Here is a 17,520-nt window from a genome sequence, read left to right as displayed (position 1 = left end):
TGTTACTAACCTTTTGCGATTCATGCAGATCCCTCTGCATCTCAGAGCTCTGCAGTCTCACCATTTAGGTAATATGCTTTTTTATTCTTCCTGCAAAAATGGACAATTTCACTTTTTCCCACATTATACTCCATTTGCCAGATCTTTGCTCACTCACTGAACCTATCTATATCTCTTTGCAGCCTCCTTATGTCCTGTTCACAACTTACTTTCCTACCTATCTTTGTTTCATCAGCAAATTTAGCAACCATATCTTCAGTCCCTTCATTCAAGTCATTTATATAAATTGTAAAAAAATGAGGCCCCAGCACAGATCCCTGTGGCACGCCACTGTTTACACCTTGCCAAACAGAAAATGATCCATTTGTGCCTACTCTCTGTTTCTTGTTACCTCGCCAATCTTCTATCCATGCCAATATGTTACCCCCTACACTATAAGCTTTTATTTTCTGCAATAACCTTACCAAATGCCTTCTGGAAATCTAAGAACAGTACATCCACCGGTTCCCCTTTATCTACAGCACATGCTACTTCTTCAAAAAACTCCAATAAATTGGTTAAATATGATTTCCATTTCACAAAACTGTGTTGACTCTGCCTGATTACCTTGAATTTTTCTAAGTGCCCGCTATTATGTCTTTAATAATAACTTCTGACATTTTCCCTATGACAGATGTTAAGCTAACTGGCCTGTAGCTTCCTGCCTTCTGTCTCCCTCCCTTTTTGAATAAAGGAATTACATCCGCAATTTTACAATCTAATGGAACGTCCCCAAATCTAGAGAATTTTGGGAAATTAAAACCAACACATCAACTATCTCACTAGCCACGCCTTTTAAGACCCTAAGATGAAGCCCATCAGGACCCGGGGACTTGTCACCCCACAGCTCCAACAATTTGCTCAGTACCACTTCCCTGGTGATTGCAATTTTCTTGAGTTCCTCCCCTCCCTTCTGTTTTTTGATTTACAGCTATTTCTGGGATGTTACTTGTATCCGCTATGGTGAAGACCATTGCAAAATACTTGTTTTTTGCTTGCCAGGCTGATCTTCAACTGTCTTCAAAACAGTTCACACCCCAACTGAACTGAAAACAATATCCAAACCCCAAACAGAATGTCAACATCCTGACCTCCATAAACCTTGACATGTGGCTTCTCTGTAAACATCTCCCCAAGGTTCCTGTTGTTTATTTATCTTAAGGCAAGTGTTCTCCAGTAAAGGTTGTTTTTAGCAGTCCTTGATTCTTCCAGTAATTGTTTCACAGTCAAGTGTCCTTTCAATGACCCCAGTGAAAAAAACAAATTATTCAGCATTTCTTCAGACTTCCAATGAATCCATTTCCACAATTTAAAATGAGTCCTTAAAAACATTTTTTTTCTAAATAAAATAGAAGCACTCTCATAACAGTACTAATTTAATACCTCAGTCATGCCTCCTGCCTCCATGTGTAAATCCCCTTTTAGGTCTCTAATCGGCCCCACTCCTCCTTTTACCACCCTTTTACTATTTATACCAGTGGCTCCAACGCCTCCAACATTCCGCACAGGTCAGAAAACACCTGTCTCGACTGACGCAGTTGTCAAAAACACTGGTGCTCTGACATCTACATGAAGCTGAGTCTCTGTCTATACATCAACTGCGCTGGGTACCGGTTTCTTCGAATATTCGACTGACTGCCTGAATGCGTCCTCAACATCCAGCGTCACATTGTTGGTGCTCCTCTGCCCATTGCTGGTCCTCCCCATGCGGCTGATGCAGTCTCTCTCTCCCACTCTCCTCCTGACAAGAGGAGTCAAACTGAGTACAGATCATCCATCTCCCTTTGGAGGCTTCACAATGCAATAGTTCTCACCCACCTTGTGTTGTCTGCACTTGCTGCAGCGGACCTGGGAGACACCCTTCCAGTAACAGCTCTCCTCACTGACCTTCCACACAGCAATCCCTCTAAAGGTCCCTGCATTTCAAGCTCTGCTCTGAACCTGCCTTCCAGAACTGAATGCCTGTTAGTTACAGCTGACACTCACTTGCCACTCAGCTCTCGCTACCTTCGAGCCGGCGAACCTCTGAAGCTCTGTGGGACCCGTGCGATCATGGAAATTTTAAATGCAGTGGAATATGGTCATTAATTGTAAACTTAACAGGCTCAATTCCATTCCAAAGGGATTGTTCCCTTTGCGACACCCTGGTCCATTTCTCCCGACACCTCATCCCCTTTCCAGGGCACCATCCCATGCAATTGACAGAGCTGTAATACCTGCCCATTTACCTCCTCTCTCCTCACTATCCAAGGCCCCAAACACTCCTTTCAGGTGAAGCAGCGATTTACTTGTACTTCTTTCAATTTAGTATACTGTATTCGCTGCTCACAATGCGGTCTCCTCTATATGGGGAGACCAGACGCAGACTGGGTGACCACTTTGTGGAACACCTCCGCTCAGTCCAAAAGCATGACCCCGAGCTTCCGGTTGCTGGCCATTTCAAAACACCCCCTGCTCTCATGTCACATCTCTGTCCTGGGATTGCTGCAGTGTTCCAATGAACATCAACCCAAGCTCAAGGAACAGCATCTCATTTACCAATTAGGCACACTACAGCCTGCCGGACTGAACATTGAGTTCAATAATTTCAGAGCATGACTTTTTTATTTTTATTTTTTCTTTTTACTTTATTTTGTTTCATCATTTTTTTTAACCATGTGCTTTTCCACTGTTTTTTTCATGTTTGTGCTTTTGGCTCAGGCTGTTCATTATTCTGTCATTTAATACCCTCTCTGCACTAATGCTTTGTCTTTCACCACACCATTGTCTCACTCCTTTTGCCTTTGCGCCATGACCTCCTTGTCAGTTAATCTCTCTGGCCCCCTGTCCTATCAATACCTTCCCTTTTGTTCTCTTTTGCCCCACCCCTGCTTTATTTGTTTAAAACCTATTACATTGCTAACCTTTGCCAGTTCTGATGAAAGGTCACTGACCTGAAACATTAACCCTGCTTCTCTCTCCACAGATGCTGCCAAACCTGCTGAGTATTTCCAGCACTTTCTGTTTTTATTAGGCTCAATTCCATGCCCGGTTCCGGCATGCATGATCCTGATCCTACTGCCCGGCTGCCCTGGGAAATATGGCTGGTGACAGGAAGACGTCGAGTATCCACTTTGACACTTTCTCCCACCATTTTCCAGGATCCCCCCTCCCCCCACCTCACTTCCAAGCTGTCATCTTGGGGCCAGTGAAATTCTGCCCAATGTTGCAGTTAAGCAGAGTGGGACTGGGCGGGGAGGGTACACAAGGGGCCAGAGATAGAGGAACAGAGCTTAGGAAGGTTATAGTGCTCTGGAGATGAGGGGTGATGCTGTGAGGGGATTAAAAAAGAGGATAAGAACTATCAATTTGAAGAGTTAGGATGAGGGGGCCAATGTTAGCTTAGTGAGGGCATGAGGAGATGTTAAACCAAGGCCTCATCTGCTCTTTCAGGTGGATGTAGAAGAACCAGTGGTCATATTTGTAGGAGAGCAGGGAGGTTCCCCCATGGAAGGAATGGGGAAAATGTATATCTTTGATTGAGCCTGGAGTGTTGAGAGAGCATTGGAACAGGAGCAGGCCATTCATTTCCTCAAGACAGTTCCACCATTCAATTAGATCACGACTAGTCTATTTGCTGCAGAACTGCCAGCCTCTGACCTGCTCTTGTTTCGTTCCATGTATCTGCCTTGGTTTTGAAATCTTTAATATGCTTGCCTGAAATAAGAGAGAAGCCAGAGACCGAGATGCTTTGCTGGTAACCAGTTAGATAGGACTGAAACCAAATAAGTCCAATCCCACTTTGTTGGACAACAGAGAAGAGACAGTGAAGGAGGATGGTGTGTACAACTATTTCAAAGGCTGCAGACAGGATGAGGAAATTTAACATACTATGATCACAATCACAGAAAATGTTATTTTGGTGCTATAGCAGTGACTGGATAAATTCAAACAGAGAGTGATGAGAACAATGGGAACAGATGTGAGAGGTGACAACCCCTCCAAGGACTGTGGAGATGAAAGGGAGGTTAAGATGGGGCTGGTAGCTTGCAAGGATAAGGGGTCGGGAGTGGGATCTTTGAGGAGGTGTTGATGACGTGGCTTTTTAAAAGGGAAGGGGACAATGTGTTCCTGAGGAGAAAGAACCATTTACAGGCAGTTAGCATTGTGTCCAGGAAGGGAAACTTGGATCAAGAGAAAAGAAGAATGAGATAAGCTTGGAGGAGACACAGAGGGAGCATGGAGATCAGAACTTCAAAACAGACAAAAAAAATACATCTTTGTCACAAGCTAAATGGTGCAGTCATTCTGTCATCCAACGTCCCACAAGAGTAAATGAGATGATGGTGTTGGTTGAGGTAGAAATATTGGCCAGACCACCAACAACAACTTCTATTTATATAGCACCTTCAATGCAGAATAATGTCACAAGGTGTTTCACAGGAGCATTATCAAACATGGGGAGAGCTCCATGCTTCTTAGAACCACGGCAACTTACATCACAGAAGGAGGACATTTGGCCCATCGTGCCTGTGCTGGCTCTTTGAAGCAGCAGTCATGCTTAGACCCACATCCCTGCTTTTTGCCTGTAACCCTGTAAGTTCCTCATCCTCCAGTATCTCAGTGTCCCAGATCCCAATAACTCCCCTAGTGAAAAGAAAATTCTCAATCCCCCCTTAAACCTTTTTCCAATGATTTTAAATCTGTGACCTCTGGTAGTTGACCCGCTCACCAGAGGGAATAGTTTTTTCTCTCTACTCTATCAAAACACCTCATCATCTTGAAAACCTCTATTCAGTCACCTCTTAACCTTCTCTGTTCCAAGGAGAACAGTCCGTACTTTTCCAACCTTTCCTCATAACTGAAGTCCCTCAGCCCTGGCAACATCCTGGTAAAGCTGCTCTACATCATTTCTAAGGCCTTTCCATCTTTCCTCAAGTATGGAGCCCAGAATTGTCCACAATACTCCAGCTGAGACCTAACCAGTGATTTATAAAGTTCTAGCACGATCTCGCTGTTTTTATATTCTATTCCTGTATTTAGAAACCCAAGTAACCCATTCGCTTTTATAACCTCCTTATCGGCTTGCCCTGTCACTTTTATGGATTTGTACATATGGGCACCAAGTTTCTCTGCTCATCTACACTTTTCAAAATTGTGCCATTTATAGTGCATCCCAGTATACTTCTCTGCATTGAACTCCATCTGCCATGCTTCTGCTCATTTCACCATACTGTCTATCCTGAAGCCTAGAACTATCTTCATCATGATCTACTACTTTTCCAAGTTTCATATCATTTGTAAAATTTATAATGCTGCTCCCTATACCTGAGTCTAGGTCATCGCATTTTGCCTCAGGACTGTTTACGTTCACCAGAACCACTGAATTGGTTTTACATTGAATTCAAACAACATCTATGGGTTCAGCTCCAGACTTGGTTCAAACATGGACAAAAGAGCTGAATTCAAGAGGTGAGGTGACAGTAACTGCCCTTGATATCAAGGCAGCATTTGACCGAGCATGGCATCAAGGAGCCCGAGCAAAACTGAAGTCAATGGGAATTAGGGGGGAAACTCTTCACTAGTTTGAGGTATACCTAGCACAAAGGAAGATGGTTGTGGTTGTGAGGCCAATCATCTGAGCCCCAGGACATTGCTACAGGAGTTCCTCAGGCTGGGGTCCTAGGCCCAACCATCTTTAGCTGCTTCATCAATGACCTTCCCTCCATCATAAAGTCAGAAGTGGGGATGTTCGCTGATGATTGCACAGTGTTCAGCACCATTCGTGACTCTTCAGATACTGAAACAGTCAGTGTCCATGTTCAGCAGGATCTGGACAACATTCAAGCTTGGGTTGATAAGTGGCAAGTAACATTCACACCACACAAGTGCCAGGCAATGACCATTACCAACGAGAGAGAATCTAACCATCTCCCCTTGACATTCAAGTGCTGGAAAATGGGATTAGACCATTGACCAGAAACTGAACTGGAGTAGCCATATAAATACCGTGACTACAAGAGGAGGTCAGAGGCTAGGAATCCTGTGGCGAGTAACTCACCTCCTGACTCCCCAAAGCCTGTCCACCATCTGCAAGGCACAAGTCAGGAGTGTGATGGAATACTCTCCACTTGCCTGGATGGGTGCAGCTCCAACACTCAAAAAGCTCGGCATCATCCAGGACAAAGCAGCTCGCTTGACTGGCACGCCATCCACCACCTTCACCATTCACTCCCTGCACCATCACAGTGGCAGCAGTGTGTACCATCTACAAGATGCACTGCAGTAACTCGCCAAGGCTCCTTTAACAGCACCTTCCAAACCCACGACCTGTACCACCTAGAGGAACAAGGGCCGTAGACACATGGGGAACACCACCACCTGCAAGTTCTCCTCCAAGCCACACACCATTGTACCGCACATCGGAAGTGCAATGATGCAACATTCATGGACTAACCCCGAAGAGATATGAAAAAATGAACTTGGACTTTAAAATGTAATGCTGAGGCGTTTGTGGAGCAGGGAGAGAGATCCCATGATAAGTTAAACAAGCGTGGAAGATTTAAAAAGTTTAAAAAGTTAAAAGGAGGTGGGAATCACTTTCAGACAAAAAGCAAAGAAACCTGAACTGTTAAAAAATCTAGCTAACCATTTTAATCTTACCCCTGAACTGGAAGAAGAAAGCCTAGAATCAGAGTCTGAGAAAATAATTCGAGCTAGAATCCAGTTACAGTTGAAAAGTGAAGAGTTGCAGCTTCAAAAGGAAAAGGAAGAAAGGGAGATGTAAAGAGAGGAAGCAGAGACTGCAAAATGAAAATGCTGCTAGTCACTCAAACCTTATCCCCATTTCAGAGCACAACTTTGATGTGCTGAGACACTCAAGGCTAGTGCCAAAATTTGATGAGGAGGAGGTTGAGTCATAGTTTATCTCATTGGAGAAAATAGATACCAGGCTAAAATGGCTGAAAAAATTCTTGAATCTCCTCTTACAAGGCAAGTTCGTGGGTAGGACTTGTGAAATTTTTTCCCTGTTATCAAAAGAAAGTTCCTCCGATTATAAACAAACTAAAATTGCAATTCTAAATGCACATGAGCTGATACCGGAAGCATTTAGACTGAGATCCCAACACACCTGGAAAAGACCCATGCAGACTTATATTTCTTTCAAAAGAATCAAACATATGGCTTTTGATTGGTGGGTACAGTCTCTCAAGCTAGAACCCTCATATGAAAATGTGAGAGAGGTGATGTTGCTGGACAAGTTTAAAAATAGCATTCCAAGTAATATAAGAACCTACATCGAACAACAAAGAATCACAAGAGTAAGGGGAGCAGCTAAAATGGCCGACGACCATGAATTAATACACAAATCCCTAACTCTGAATAAATTTGAGTCTAATAACTCGTACAAGCTAGGGAGAGACAGCAGGGAAGCAGAAAAGAAGTGCAGGGAAGGAAAACCTGACCAGTCTCCAACTTTTAAAAGAAGGAACCCAGAGGATAAACTAATATGGGTCCACCCGACATGTTTCTAGTGTGGCAAATCTGTGCATGTCCAGGCCAATTGTTGGTGTGCCAAAAACAGCAGAAGGTGTTGCAGTAAAGCCTGTGTCTGTAGTTTTGAAAGTTATAAGCCTGTGTTCTCATATAACTCAAGAGCAGAGCACATATCAGAATGTTTTGCACAAAAGAAAAGATGACTCCTTTTGTGTCTCTGGCACCAGACAAGGAGATAACCATCCTCAGGGAAACCAGTTGTTTGTAAATCCTACTGGCAGCCAAACTGACAGAAATGCCACTGGAAAGCAGAACAAATACTACGGTACTAGTAAAAGGGCTTACTGGCAAATGCTTGAAGGTTCCCTTAGTTAAAGTTTACCTACAGAGTAAGTTGGTCACTGGGATGGTGACAGTCAGAATCATTCTGAGCTTACCCATTCAGAGGATAGACCTATTGCTGGGCAATGACTTGGCAGGAAGCACAGTATTGCACCCAGAGGGTCCAGAGCAGCCCACCCCGAGACTGGAGAACCTGAAAGGAGAAAACAAAACTCGGTACAACTACAGAGGGGTGGGGAAGTCCCAAAAATCCCACATGGGGTGATAGAGCCAGAAGAATTTAAAAGAGGCCAGATAGAGCCAAAAAGATTTAAAGAAGATAAAATAACAGTCGGAAAAACTGACAGAAAAGCAAATTAGAGTTACAGAGTTATAGAGTGCAGAAACAGGCTCTTCGGCCCATCGTGTCTGTGCTGGCCATCAAGCACCTATCTATTCTAATCCCATTTTCCAGCACTTGGCCCGTAGCCTTGTATGCTATGGCGTTTCAAGTGCTCATCTAAATATTTTTTTAAATGTTGTGAGGGTTCCTGCCTCTACCACCTCTTCAGGCAGTGTGTTCCAGATTCCAACCGCCCTCTGGGTGAAAAAGCTTTTCCTCAAATCCCCTCTAAACCTCCTGCCCCTTAACTTAAACCTATGCCCCCTGGTTATTGACACCTCTGCTAAGGGAAAAAGTTTCTTCCTATCTATCCTATCATTGCCCCTCATAATTTTGTATACCTCAATCATGTCCCCCCTCAGCCTTCTCTGCTCTAAGGAAAACAACTCTAGCCTTTTCAGTCTCTCTTCATAGCTGAAATGCTCCAGCCCAGGCAACATCCTGGTCAATCTCCTCTGCACCATCTCCACATCCTTCCTATGGTGTGGTGCCCAGAACTGTACACAGTACTCCAGCTGTGGCCTAACTAGCATTTTATACAGCTCCATCATAACCTCCCTGCTCTTATATTCTATGCCTCAGCTAATAATGGCAAGTATCCCATATGCCTTCCTAACCACCTTATCTACCTGTGCTGCTGTCTTCAGTAATCTCTGGACAAGTACACCAAGGTCCCTCTGACCCTCTGTACTCCCTAGGGCACAGTGGCGCAGTGGTTAGCACCGCAGCCTCACAGCTCCAGGGACCCGGGTTCGATTCTGGGTACTGCCTGTGTGGAGTTTGCAAGTTCTCCCTGTGTCTGCGTGGGTTTTCTCCGGGTGCTCCGGTTTCCTCCCACAAGCCAAAAGACTTGCAGGTTGATAGGTAAATTGGCCATTATAAATTGTCACTAGTATAGGTAAGTGGTAGGGAAATATAGGGACAGGTGGGGATGTTTGGTAGGAATATGGGATTAGTGTAGGATTAGTATAAATGGGTGGTTGATGGTCGGCACAGACTCGGTGGGCCGAAGGGCCTGTTTCAGTGCTGTATCTCTAATCTAATCTAATCTAATCCATTGTATATTCCCTTGCCTTGTTAGTCCTCCCAAAATGCATCACCTCACACTTCTCAGGATTAAATTCCATTTGCCACTGCTCTGCCTATCTTACCAGCCCATCTATATCGTCCTGTAAAATTAGAAATGATTAGCTGAAACCTTTTTTTAAAGATTTAAATAGGGAAGAGGAAAGTTCCCAAACAGGAAAGCCAAGAGTGAGGGAGATGCCTCACCTAATTGAAATGCCACAGGGGAGTGCAGTAGAAGCTGGACAACCACCTGTGAGCAGTAGTGTCCCAGAGGACAAGGGGCAGATTAGCGAAACACCTGTCTCTGGAGTAAAAGGAAAAGGGATGGTAACATACCCTAAAGTGAATCACACTTGTGAAAATCACAAGAGAACTAAAAGTGCGGTCAGCATGGATCTACCCACTGAAGAATCACACACTCGGGTTCCAAATCCAAAACTAATCAAACCCAACAGTTCAGAGTCAGAACCCAGGCAGAACAAGGACCAGGAGGAAATGCCAGACACCTTGCAGGGGCAATTATCACCCATTATCACACTAGAAATAGGAACCATCAATGTGCCAGAACCTGAATGGTTAACACCATTGTGGAGGCAGTAGTCAAGGGGTTAAAGTTTTTCCAGAGAATCTCGCCACAAGCAGTAATAGAAATTGCATACTGAAATCTTCACCAATAATCACATGATCCTGTACAAACTGGTGTGAGAGAAACTACAACCTCATTTGACAACATGTAACCAAAAGAAATGCAATTTTTTGATGGTACTTCATCCAAAGGAAGGATGATGAAAAAGAACGTTGGCTGGAAGTCTGAAGAGTGAATGAAATGAATGTGTAAAGTGGTGAGACCCTAAACTATCTTACTATTTCTTTATCCCTCTTTCTAAACCCCCAAAAAAAATGAAATCCAAGGAATCAGTTTTTCCCTTTTGGAGGAAGGTATCAGGAGTGTGATGATATAACATTCACAGACTAACTCTGGAGAGTTATGAAAAAATGAACATTGTCTTTAAAAAATGAACCTTTATTTTAGAAAATGAACAATAGTCCAAAATGGCCACTGAAGAAAAAGGGGATTGGCTTTTTGTTTATCCAAACAATCTGACAAATGCAAAGGACAAATCTTCAAAGCCAAAAGGTGTTAATAAAACCCATCTTACACCTATCCTAAAAACATTCCAGAATTGAATGTCTTCTTCTAAAACAAAGGAGGTGTGAAGTAGCCACATCCTGGGCCATGGAAAGAAACCAGAATGTCTCCTCACAGCAAGTGAGGGGTGACACGGTTTTATCTTACATGGGAACACCACCAGCTGCAAGTTCCCCTCCAAGTCACACACCATCCTGACTTGGAACTATATCGCCATTCCTTCGCTGTCACTGGGTCAAAATCCTGGAACTCCCTTCCTAACAGCACTGTGGGTGTACCTACAACCCAGGGACTGCAGCAGTTCAAGAAGGCAGCTCACCACCACCTTCTCAAGGGCAATTAAGGATGGACAATAAATGCTGGCCTGGCCAGCAACGCCCACATCCCACGAATGTATAAGAAATTTTTTTAAAAATCCAAAATCTACATTATACAGCAGAGAGAGCTGCAAGTGACCCACCATCTTCAACAGAATCTTCAATCATGAGAGAAATCTACAATCATATCAGGCCTGCCACGATCTAGAACTTTGAATTTCAAGAAAATTCAACAGGTTTATCGTAACCCTTACCCCCCACTGAAACCCACCTGCCTCTTTCCTTTCTCTATCTGTTTCTTCTTGTGTGTGTGTGTGTTTGTGTGTGTGTTTGTGTGTGTGTGTGTGTGTGTTTGTTTGTGTGTGTGTGTTTGTGTGTGTGTGTGTTTGTGTTTGTGCACGCGCACACGAGCGAATGCGTGAGTGAATGAGGTTGTGACAATTTGGGGATAAGGCATATTGATCAATAAACAACTGACTTTCTGTTTTTAAAACCTACAAGAAAAGCAGTCACTGTCTGTTTATTTGAAAATTAAAAGCCCAAGAGGCTAAACTCTTAATACAAATACACATACTGAATTTAAGTTCCATTTATTCTGGACTTTAATCCAACCACCAAATCTGTTTCCCTCTGTAATCTGTTCGTGTGTGTGTGACTGTCCTGTGAATGTGTGCGTGAATGTGCAGCGTATTTTTAGTATTTTAAATTGGGTTAGAGTGTTAAATATAATAACCTTTCCTTTTTCTTGTTTAAACTCAAGAAAACCTATCTGATTGGTTCTTTTGCATGTTAGAGGAACAAGGTCAAACAATCATGGAGGTGGTAAGCACAACCACTGTTTTTAAAAAGGAATAAAACCAGTTGCAGTCAAACGAGAGGGAGGGTGAAAGGGAAGCCTGAGGCCCCCTCCTCACTGGCCGTAACAGTGGTCAATGATTTGACAAATGGAGTGTAATGTGGGAAAATGTGAAATTATCCATTTTGGCAGGAAGAATAAAAAAGAAGCATATTATCTAAATGGTGAGAAATTGCAGAGCTTTGAGATGCAGAGGGATCTGGGTGTCCTAGTGCATGAATCACAAAAGGTTAGTATGCAGGTACAGCATGTAATTGGGAAACGAATAGAATGTTATTGTTTATCGCGAGGGGAATTGAATACAAAGGTAGGGAAGTTATGCTTCATCTATACAGGGCATTGGTGAGACCACATCTGGAGTGTACAGTACTGGTCTCCTTATTTAAGGAAGGATGTAAATGTGTTGGAGACAACACAGAGAAGGTTTACTAGACTAATAACTGGAATGGGCGGGTTGTCTTATGAGGAAAGGTTGGACAGGCTAGGCTTGTTTCCACTGGAGTTTAGAAGAGTAAGAGGCGACTTGATTGAAACATATAAGATCCTGAGGGGTCTTGACAGGCTGGATGTGGAAAGGATGTTTCCCCTTCTGGGAGAATCTAGAACTAGGGGTCACTGTTTTAAAAATAAGGGGTTGCCCATTTAAGACAGAGATGAGGAGAATTTTTTTCTCTCAGAGGATCGTGAGTCTTTGGAATTCTCTTCCTCAAAAGGCAGTGGAAGCAGAGTCTTTGAATATTTTTAAGGCAGAGGGAGATAGATTCTTAATAAGCAAGGGGGTGAAAGGTTATCGGGGATAGGTGGTAATGTTGAGTTGAGGTTACAATCAGATCAGCCATGATCTTATTGAATAGCGGAGCAGGCTCGAGGGGCCGAGTGGCCTACTCCTGCTCCTTGTTCATATGTTCGTATGAGCTTTGTGATTTTGATGCTCCATTGTTCGAAGCAGAATCTAACACTGCAAAATTTAGATTGTGGGCTTTGGAAAGCAGAAATCATTGCTGGTGCAAGTATTCTGAAGGCAGTTCAGCTGCACATTCTCCCTCCCACCCCACCAGGAGTCTGAACTTGTTTCCGAGGCAGCTTCTGGTACAGAAACAGAAGGATTAAAGCGTCATTCCCATCTGTCACTGTAGCTGAAACTGGGTAGGTGGGGGTGGGGTGGGAGGGTTGAAGGGGGAATGCAGAAAATGCTGCCAATATACTGCATCTAAAAGGAGAAAAATAAAACGCCTTTATTTTTTCAGCTCGAAACCTTCAGTCAGAATAAAGGATTCTGATGATTATTGTTACAAAAAATGTGAACCTATCTTTTATTCCCCTCTGATGCTGTGCATTCTCTTTTTGTTTAGGATTTATAACACTGCAGTTTTTTTTAAATTCCTTTTTTCTATCTGTACAGTCTCTCTCCCTGAGCCAGGGCAATGGGAATGGGGGGGAATAAACATTATAAAATGGCTTTGGGGAGTTCAAAATTACAGGTCCCCATTTTGGAAAACAAAAGATAAGAAATGAAATTCTTTCTGCACCAATTTATTGAACTTGCCCATTTCTTTGAATGGAACAGCCACCATTCCCTATGCCCCTTGTGCTTGAGATGAACATACACCTACTGTCTCTCTGCAGCTCGGTATTTAATACTGGCAATTCATATTTACAGATTACATTTTGTATTTACAGATATCACCTGTGTCTCCTTTGGCAGCACAGTACAGACAAGACTATTGCCCAGATGTGAATTCTGAAGATCCAGCTGTTTGGTCACATCTGGGAGTAGCCTGGTCTCTTATCACGGCGCTGGGGCAGAGTGGGGGCTGTTAGTGTCTCACCTCCTGCACTCATATCCTGACTCTCCGGGCTCTGCAGCCCCTCGGTGCCCGGGATACCACCAGCCTCCTGCTCCTTCTCCATGCCTTCGATCTCATTGTGATGCTGCTCCAGGAATGCAGCGGCCGGGTCCTCCTCGGCTCCGGGAGCAGACCCGTTCCCAATGTCCATGTCCTTCGCTCCGCTCCTTATCAACCCTGAAGGGTGCAAATAAATGGAATCAGGTTGCAAAAAATAAAATAAACCCAGGGTCAATCCAGCCCACAACTAAAGCGGACTAGACTCAGAGAGAGAGAGAGCGTGTCACTGCACGAACACAATCAGCCAGACACTGCTGCTCGGCTCGGCTCAGCTCAGCTCAGCTCGGCTCACTGGCTGGAGATTATTATTGGAGCCCCACACCCACCCTCAATGCCCACAGAGAGAGAGAGAGTGTGAGGCCGCACTGCCAGCGCTGCTGGTTTCAGCATCTCAGCTAGGATGCCAACAAATAGCACAACACTGTTCAAAACACTGAGTTACTACAAATAACTGCAAACCTTTCCCTTCAGCTGCAAGCAGATTCAACTTTCAAAAGGGAATGGGATAAATACTTGAAAAGGAATAAAGAATTGCAGGGCAATGAGAGAAGAGCAGGGTAGCTCTTTTATAGAGCCAGCACAGACACAGTGACCGAATGGCCTCCTTCAGTGCTGTCTTACAGTTATAGAGAGATACAGTGCTGAACCAGGCCCTTCAGCCCACCAAGTTTGTGCTGACCAACAACCACCCATTCATACTAATCCTACATTAATCCCATATTCTCCTACCACCTACCTACACTAGGGGCAATTTATAATGGCCAATTTACCTATCAACCTGCAAATCTTTGGCTGTGGGAGGAAACTGGAGCACCCAGCGAAAACCCACGCGGTCACAGGGAGAACTTGCAAACTCCGCACAGGCAGTAACCAGAACTGAACCTGGGTCGCTGGAGTTGTGCTCACTCTCAGGCAATTGAATATCTGGCTTCCTCCATTGACAGATTGGCGGCTGCAGTGGAGGGGCCAGTTCTGGATGCACTTCGTGATGTCAGATCGATTGTGGCCTCCCTGGACCAGAGCACCAGAGAGCAGAATATGATGCGCTGGCGCCAGGTTGAGACTGCTCATCCCTCTGATGTCACCACTGAGGATCGTCCGAGCCTCATGAGGGCACAGGGGCAGCAGATCGCATATGGGAGCACCTCTCAGGGCACCTCTGATGCATCCTCCAGCTCCTTGCTCCCTCTGCCAGGGACATGTGATCAGCGAAATCCCAGGGTGTTACAGGGTGCTCATGAGATTTCTCAGGAGAAACCCGAAATGCCGGAGCCCTCACGACCATGAGCAAGCAGAGGACGTCCGCCAAAGTCATCACAAGCAGGGCAGCAAACAGTTCAGCCACCTGCCTCTGGTGTGTCTGGTGGCGAGGGATCATGCACCCGAAAGAGCACTTGGAAAAGATTTAAGAAATCACTTTAACATCACTAATGGTTCACAGGGTGAATTGAAAGGTATTTTATTTGAATGTGTTATAAAATATTGTAATAAAATCGGGTTCTCTGAGATTTTGTCATGGCTTTCCTGAAGTCAATTCCAACATCGTTGCTCAACAAAAGTAATTCAACATGTGAGGTCTCACACCTGGGTGGCCTTCCTCATGATGTGATGGATTGCATCGTTGCATTCTCTCTCCCCGTGAAGGTGAGTGAATTTGCCTTTTCAGAGCCTCACAATTAGTCTTGTCATACGGTAATCCCAATTGTGGGAAAATTTACAGACTCTCAATGGAAACGTCTGCCTCTTAAAGACACCCTTGTCTATCGAGCACTTAGATCCAAATTAAATTCAGCTTCCTCTCCATGACCATCAAGTCAGTGGTGTCCCGCTTCATCATCAGAAACATCATCGTCATCTGATGACACATCACGATGACACTGATCCTTCTCCAGTGCCTCTCCATTTTCAGTCGGCAGGTTATTCAAGACACAGCAGACGACAATTATTCTTGCAACCCTTGAAGGTGTGTACTGCAGTGCGGTCAAGACACCTGAACCTCAACTTAAGCAGGCCTATAGTTTGTTCGATGGTCACTGTGGTGGCCGCATGGCTCTCATTGTATCGTTCCTCCGCATGATCCCTTGGGTTCCTCACTGGTGTCATGAGCCATGTCTTCAGAGGATAAGCCCTGTCGCCAAGTATCTCCACTGCCAACATCTTACAAAGAGATGTGACAGTCTCCCGTGACAGCCGCAGTCTTCTTCTGCACTGGCGATCTGACAGCTGCAGGTAGCTCAGACGCAGCCAGTATTGCCCCTCCTGGTGGGTAGGCACGTATCCTGACATGTGTTCACTAACGGGCGACTCTGCCACCTGCTCTCCCTCCCACATCACAATGGTGCATTGGGTCAGCTTATTTATTTATTTTTTATTCTTATTTAGAGGTACAGCACTGAAACAGGCCCTTCGGCCCACCGAGTCTGTGCCGACCATCAACCACCCATTTATACTAATCCTACATTAATCCCATATTCCTACCACATCCCCACCTTCCCTCAATTCCCCTACCACCTACCTATACCAGGGGCAATTTATAATGGCCAATTTACCCATCAACCTGCAAGTCTTTTGGCTGTGGGAGGAAACAGGAACACCCGGCGGAAACCCACGCAGTCACAGGAAGAACTTGCAAACTCCGCATAGGCAGTACCCAGAATTGAACCCGGGACACTGGAGCTGTGAGGCTGCGGTGCTAACCACTGAGCTATTGTGCTGCTTTATTTATTTATTTAGAGATACAGCACTGAAACAAGCCCTTCGGCCCACCGAGTCTGTGCCGATCAACAACCACCCATTTATACTAGTCCGATATTAACCCCGTATTCTCTCCCACATCCCCACCATCTCCGACCACCTACCTACACTAGGGGCAATTTATAATGGCCAATTTACCTATCAAGCTGCAAGTCTTTGGAGGTGGGAGGAAACCGGAGCACCCGGCGGAAACCCATGCAGACAGAGGGAGAACTTGCAAACTCCACACAGGCAGTACCCAGAACTGAACTTGGGTCGCTGGAGCTGTGAGGCTGCGGTGCTAACCACTGCGCCACTGTGCCGCACATGGAAACCCAGATATGGTGCTGCAGCCTCTGGCTCTCTCAGCCTCACAAGTGTTGTCCGCCTTGAACGTGATGTATTGGTTACCACGTTGGAACAATGCATCAGTCACAACCTTGATGCAATGGTGCGCTGCTGCTTGTGAGACTCTGCACAAGTCTGCTGCTGAGGCTTGGAATGAGCCAGACGCATAGAAGTTAAGAGATATTGTAATCCTGAGTGGCGTGAAATAGGGCTTGCACCTACACTGTTTGGGATCTTCTTCTTCCTGCTGCTCTCATATGCGTTCAAGTCTTAAGAAGGAATTTTCCTCCACACAAGATCAGATGGCAGGTTGTTCAACTTTGCCCATCTTAGAGCGAAGACCAAAGTACGGAAAGTCCTCATCAGGGAACTCCTCTTTGCTGACGATGCTTGTTGCACGTTCCTCTGCACATTTGTCCTTCTGTCCCTCATAGGGGCAAGGTCCTCCTCATCTGATGATCCACCTCCACATTGAACAATTGCCATTGCTGTACTACTCACCAGATGCTCTGACCACAGGTATTAGCTTCCAGCAGTTAGGACTGGCTCACGAGATCCCCTTCCTTTCACCACATAAATCAAAGTTGTTGGGTCCCCATCAGCAGTGCAGAATACTCAGATGAATCCTTTAGCACTAGTTGCAAGTCACACACCTTGACAGGATGTACAAATAGCATTAGAATTATTTCAGAGTAAAACTGAAAATTGTACTTCCAACTCCCTCCTAATTCAATGCCTGCCGCCCTTATGTAGCTGCCGGCTGGCCGACACGCCCCACGAGCCGATTTATGGAAATAAAAGCAAAATACTGCGGATGCTGGAAATCTGAAACAAAAACAAGAAATGCTGGAATCACTCAGCAGGTCTGGCAGCATCTGTGGAAAGAGAAGCAGAGTTAACGT

General features: G+C 44.9%; 1 protein-coding gene across 2 annotated transcripts in view; it reads right to left on the bottom strand.

The window, feature by feature from the left end:
* LOC137361537 (clathrin light chain A-like) overlaps positions 1-13,776 on the bottom strand; it is a 93,797-nt gene extending 80,021 nt beyond the window's left edge. For both annotated transcript variants that reach the window (XM_068026358.1, XM_068026379.1), the window contains exon 1: positions 13,460-13,776. In XM_068026358.1, the coding sequence (XP_067882459.1) occupies positions 13,460-13,628 (169 nt within the window). In that variant the 5' untranslated portion in view covers positions 13,629-13,776. The remainder of the gene's footprint in view (positions 1-13,459) is intronic.
* Positions 13,777-17,520: the final 3,744 nt, after the last annotated feature.

This window comes from Heterodontus francisci, chromosome 1 (genome assembly GCF_036365525.1).
Source record: "Heterodontus francisci isolate sHetFra1 chromosome 1, sHetFra1.hap1, whole genome shotgun sequence".
NCBI classification, from domain to species: domain Eukaryota; kingdom Metazoa; phylum Chordata; class Chondrichthyes; order Heterodontiformes; family Heterodontidae; genus Heterodontus; species Heterodontus francisci.
Note: the sequence above shows the minus strand (reverse complement) of the source record. Positions and strands in the feature narration are given on the sequence as shown.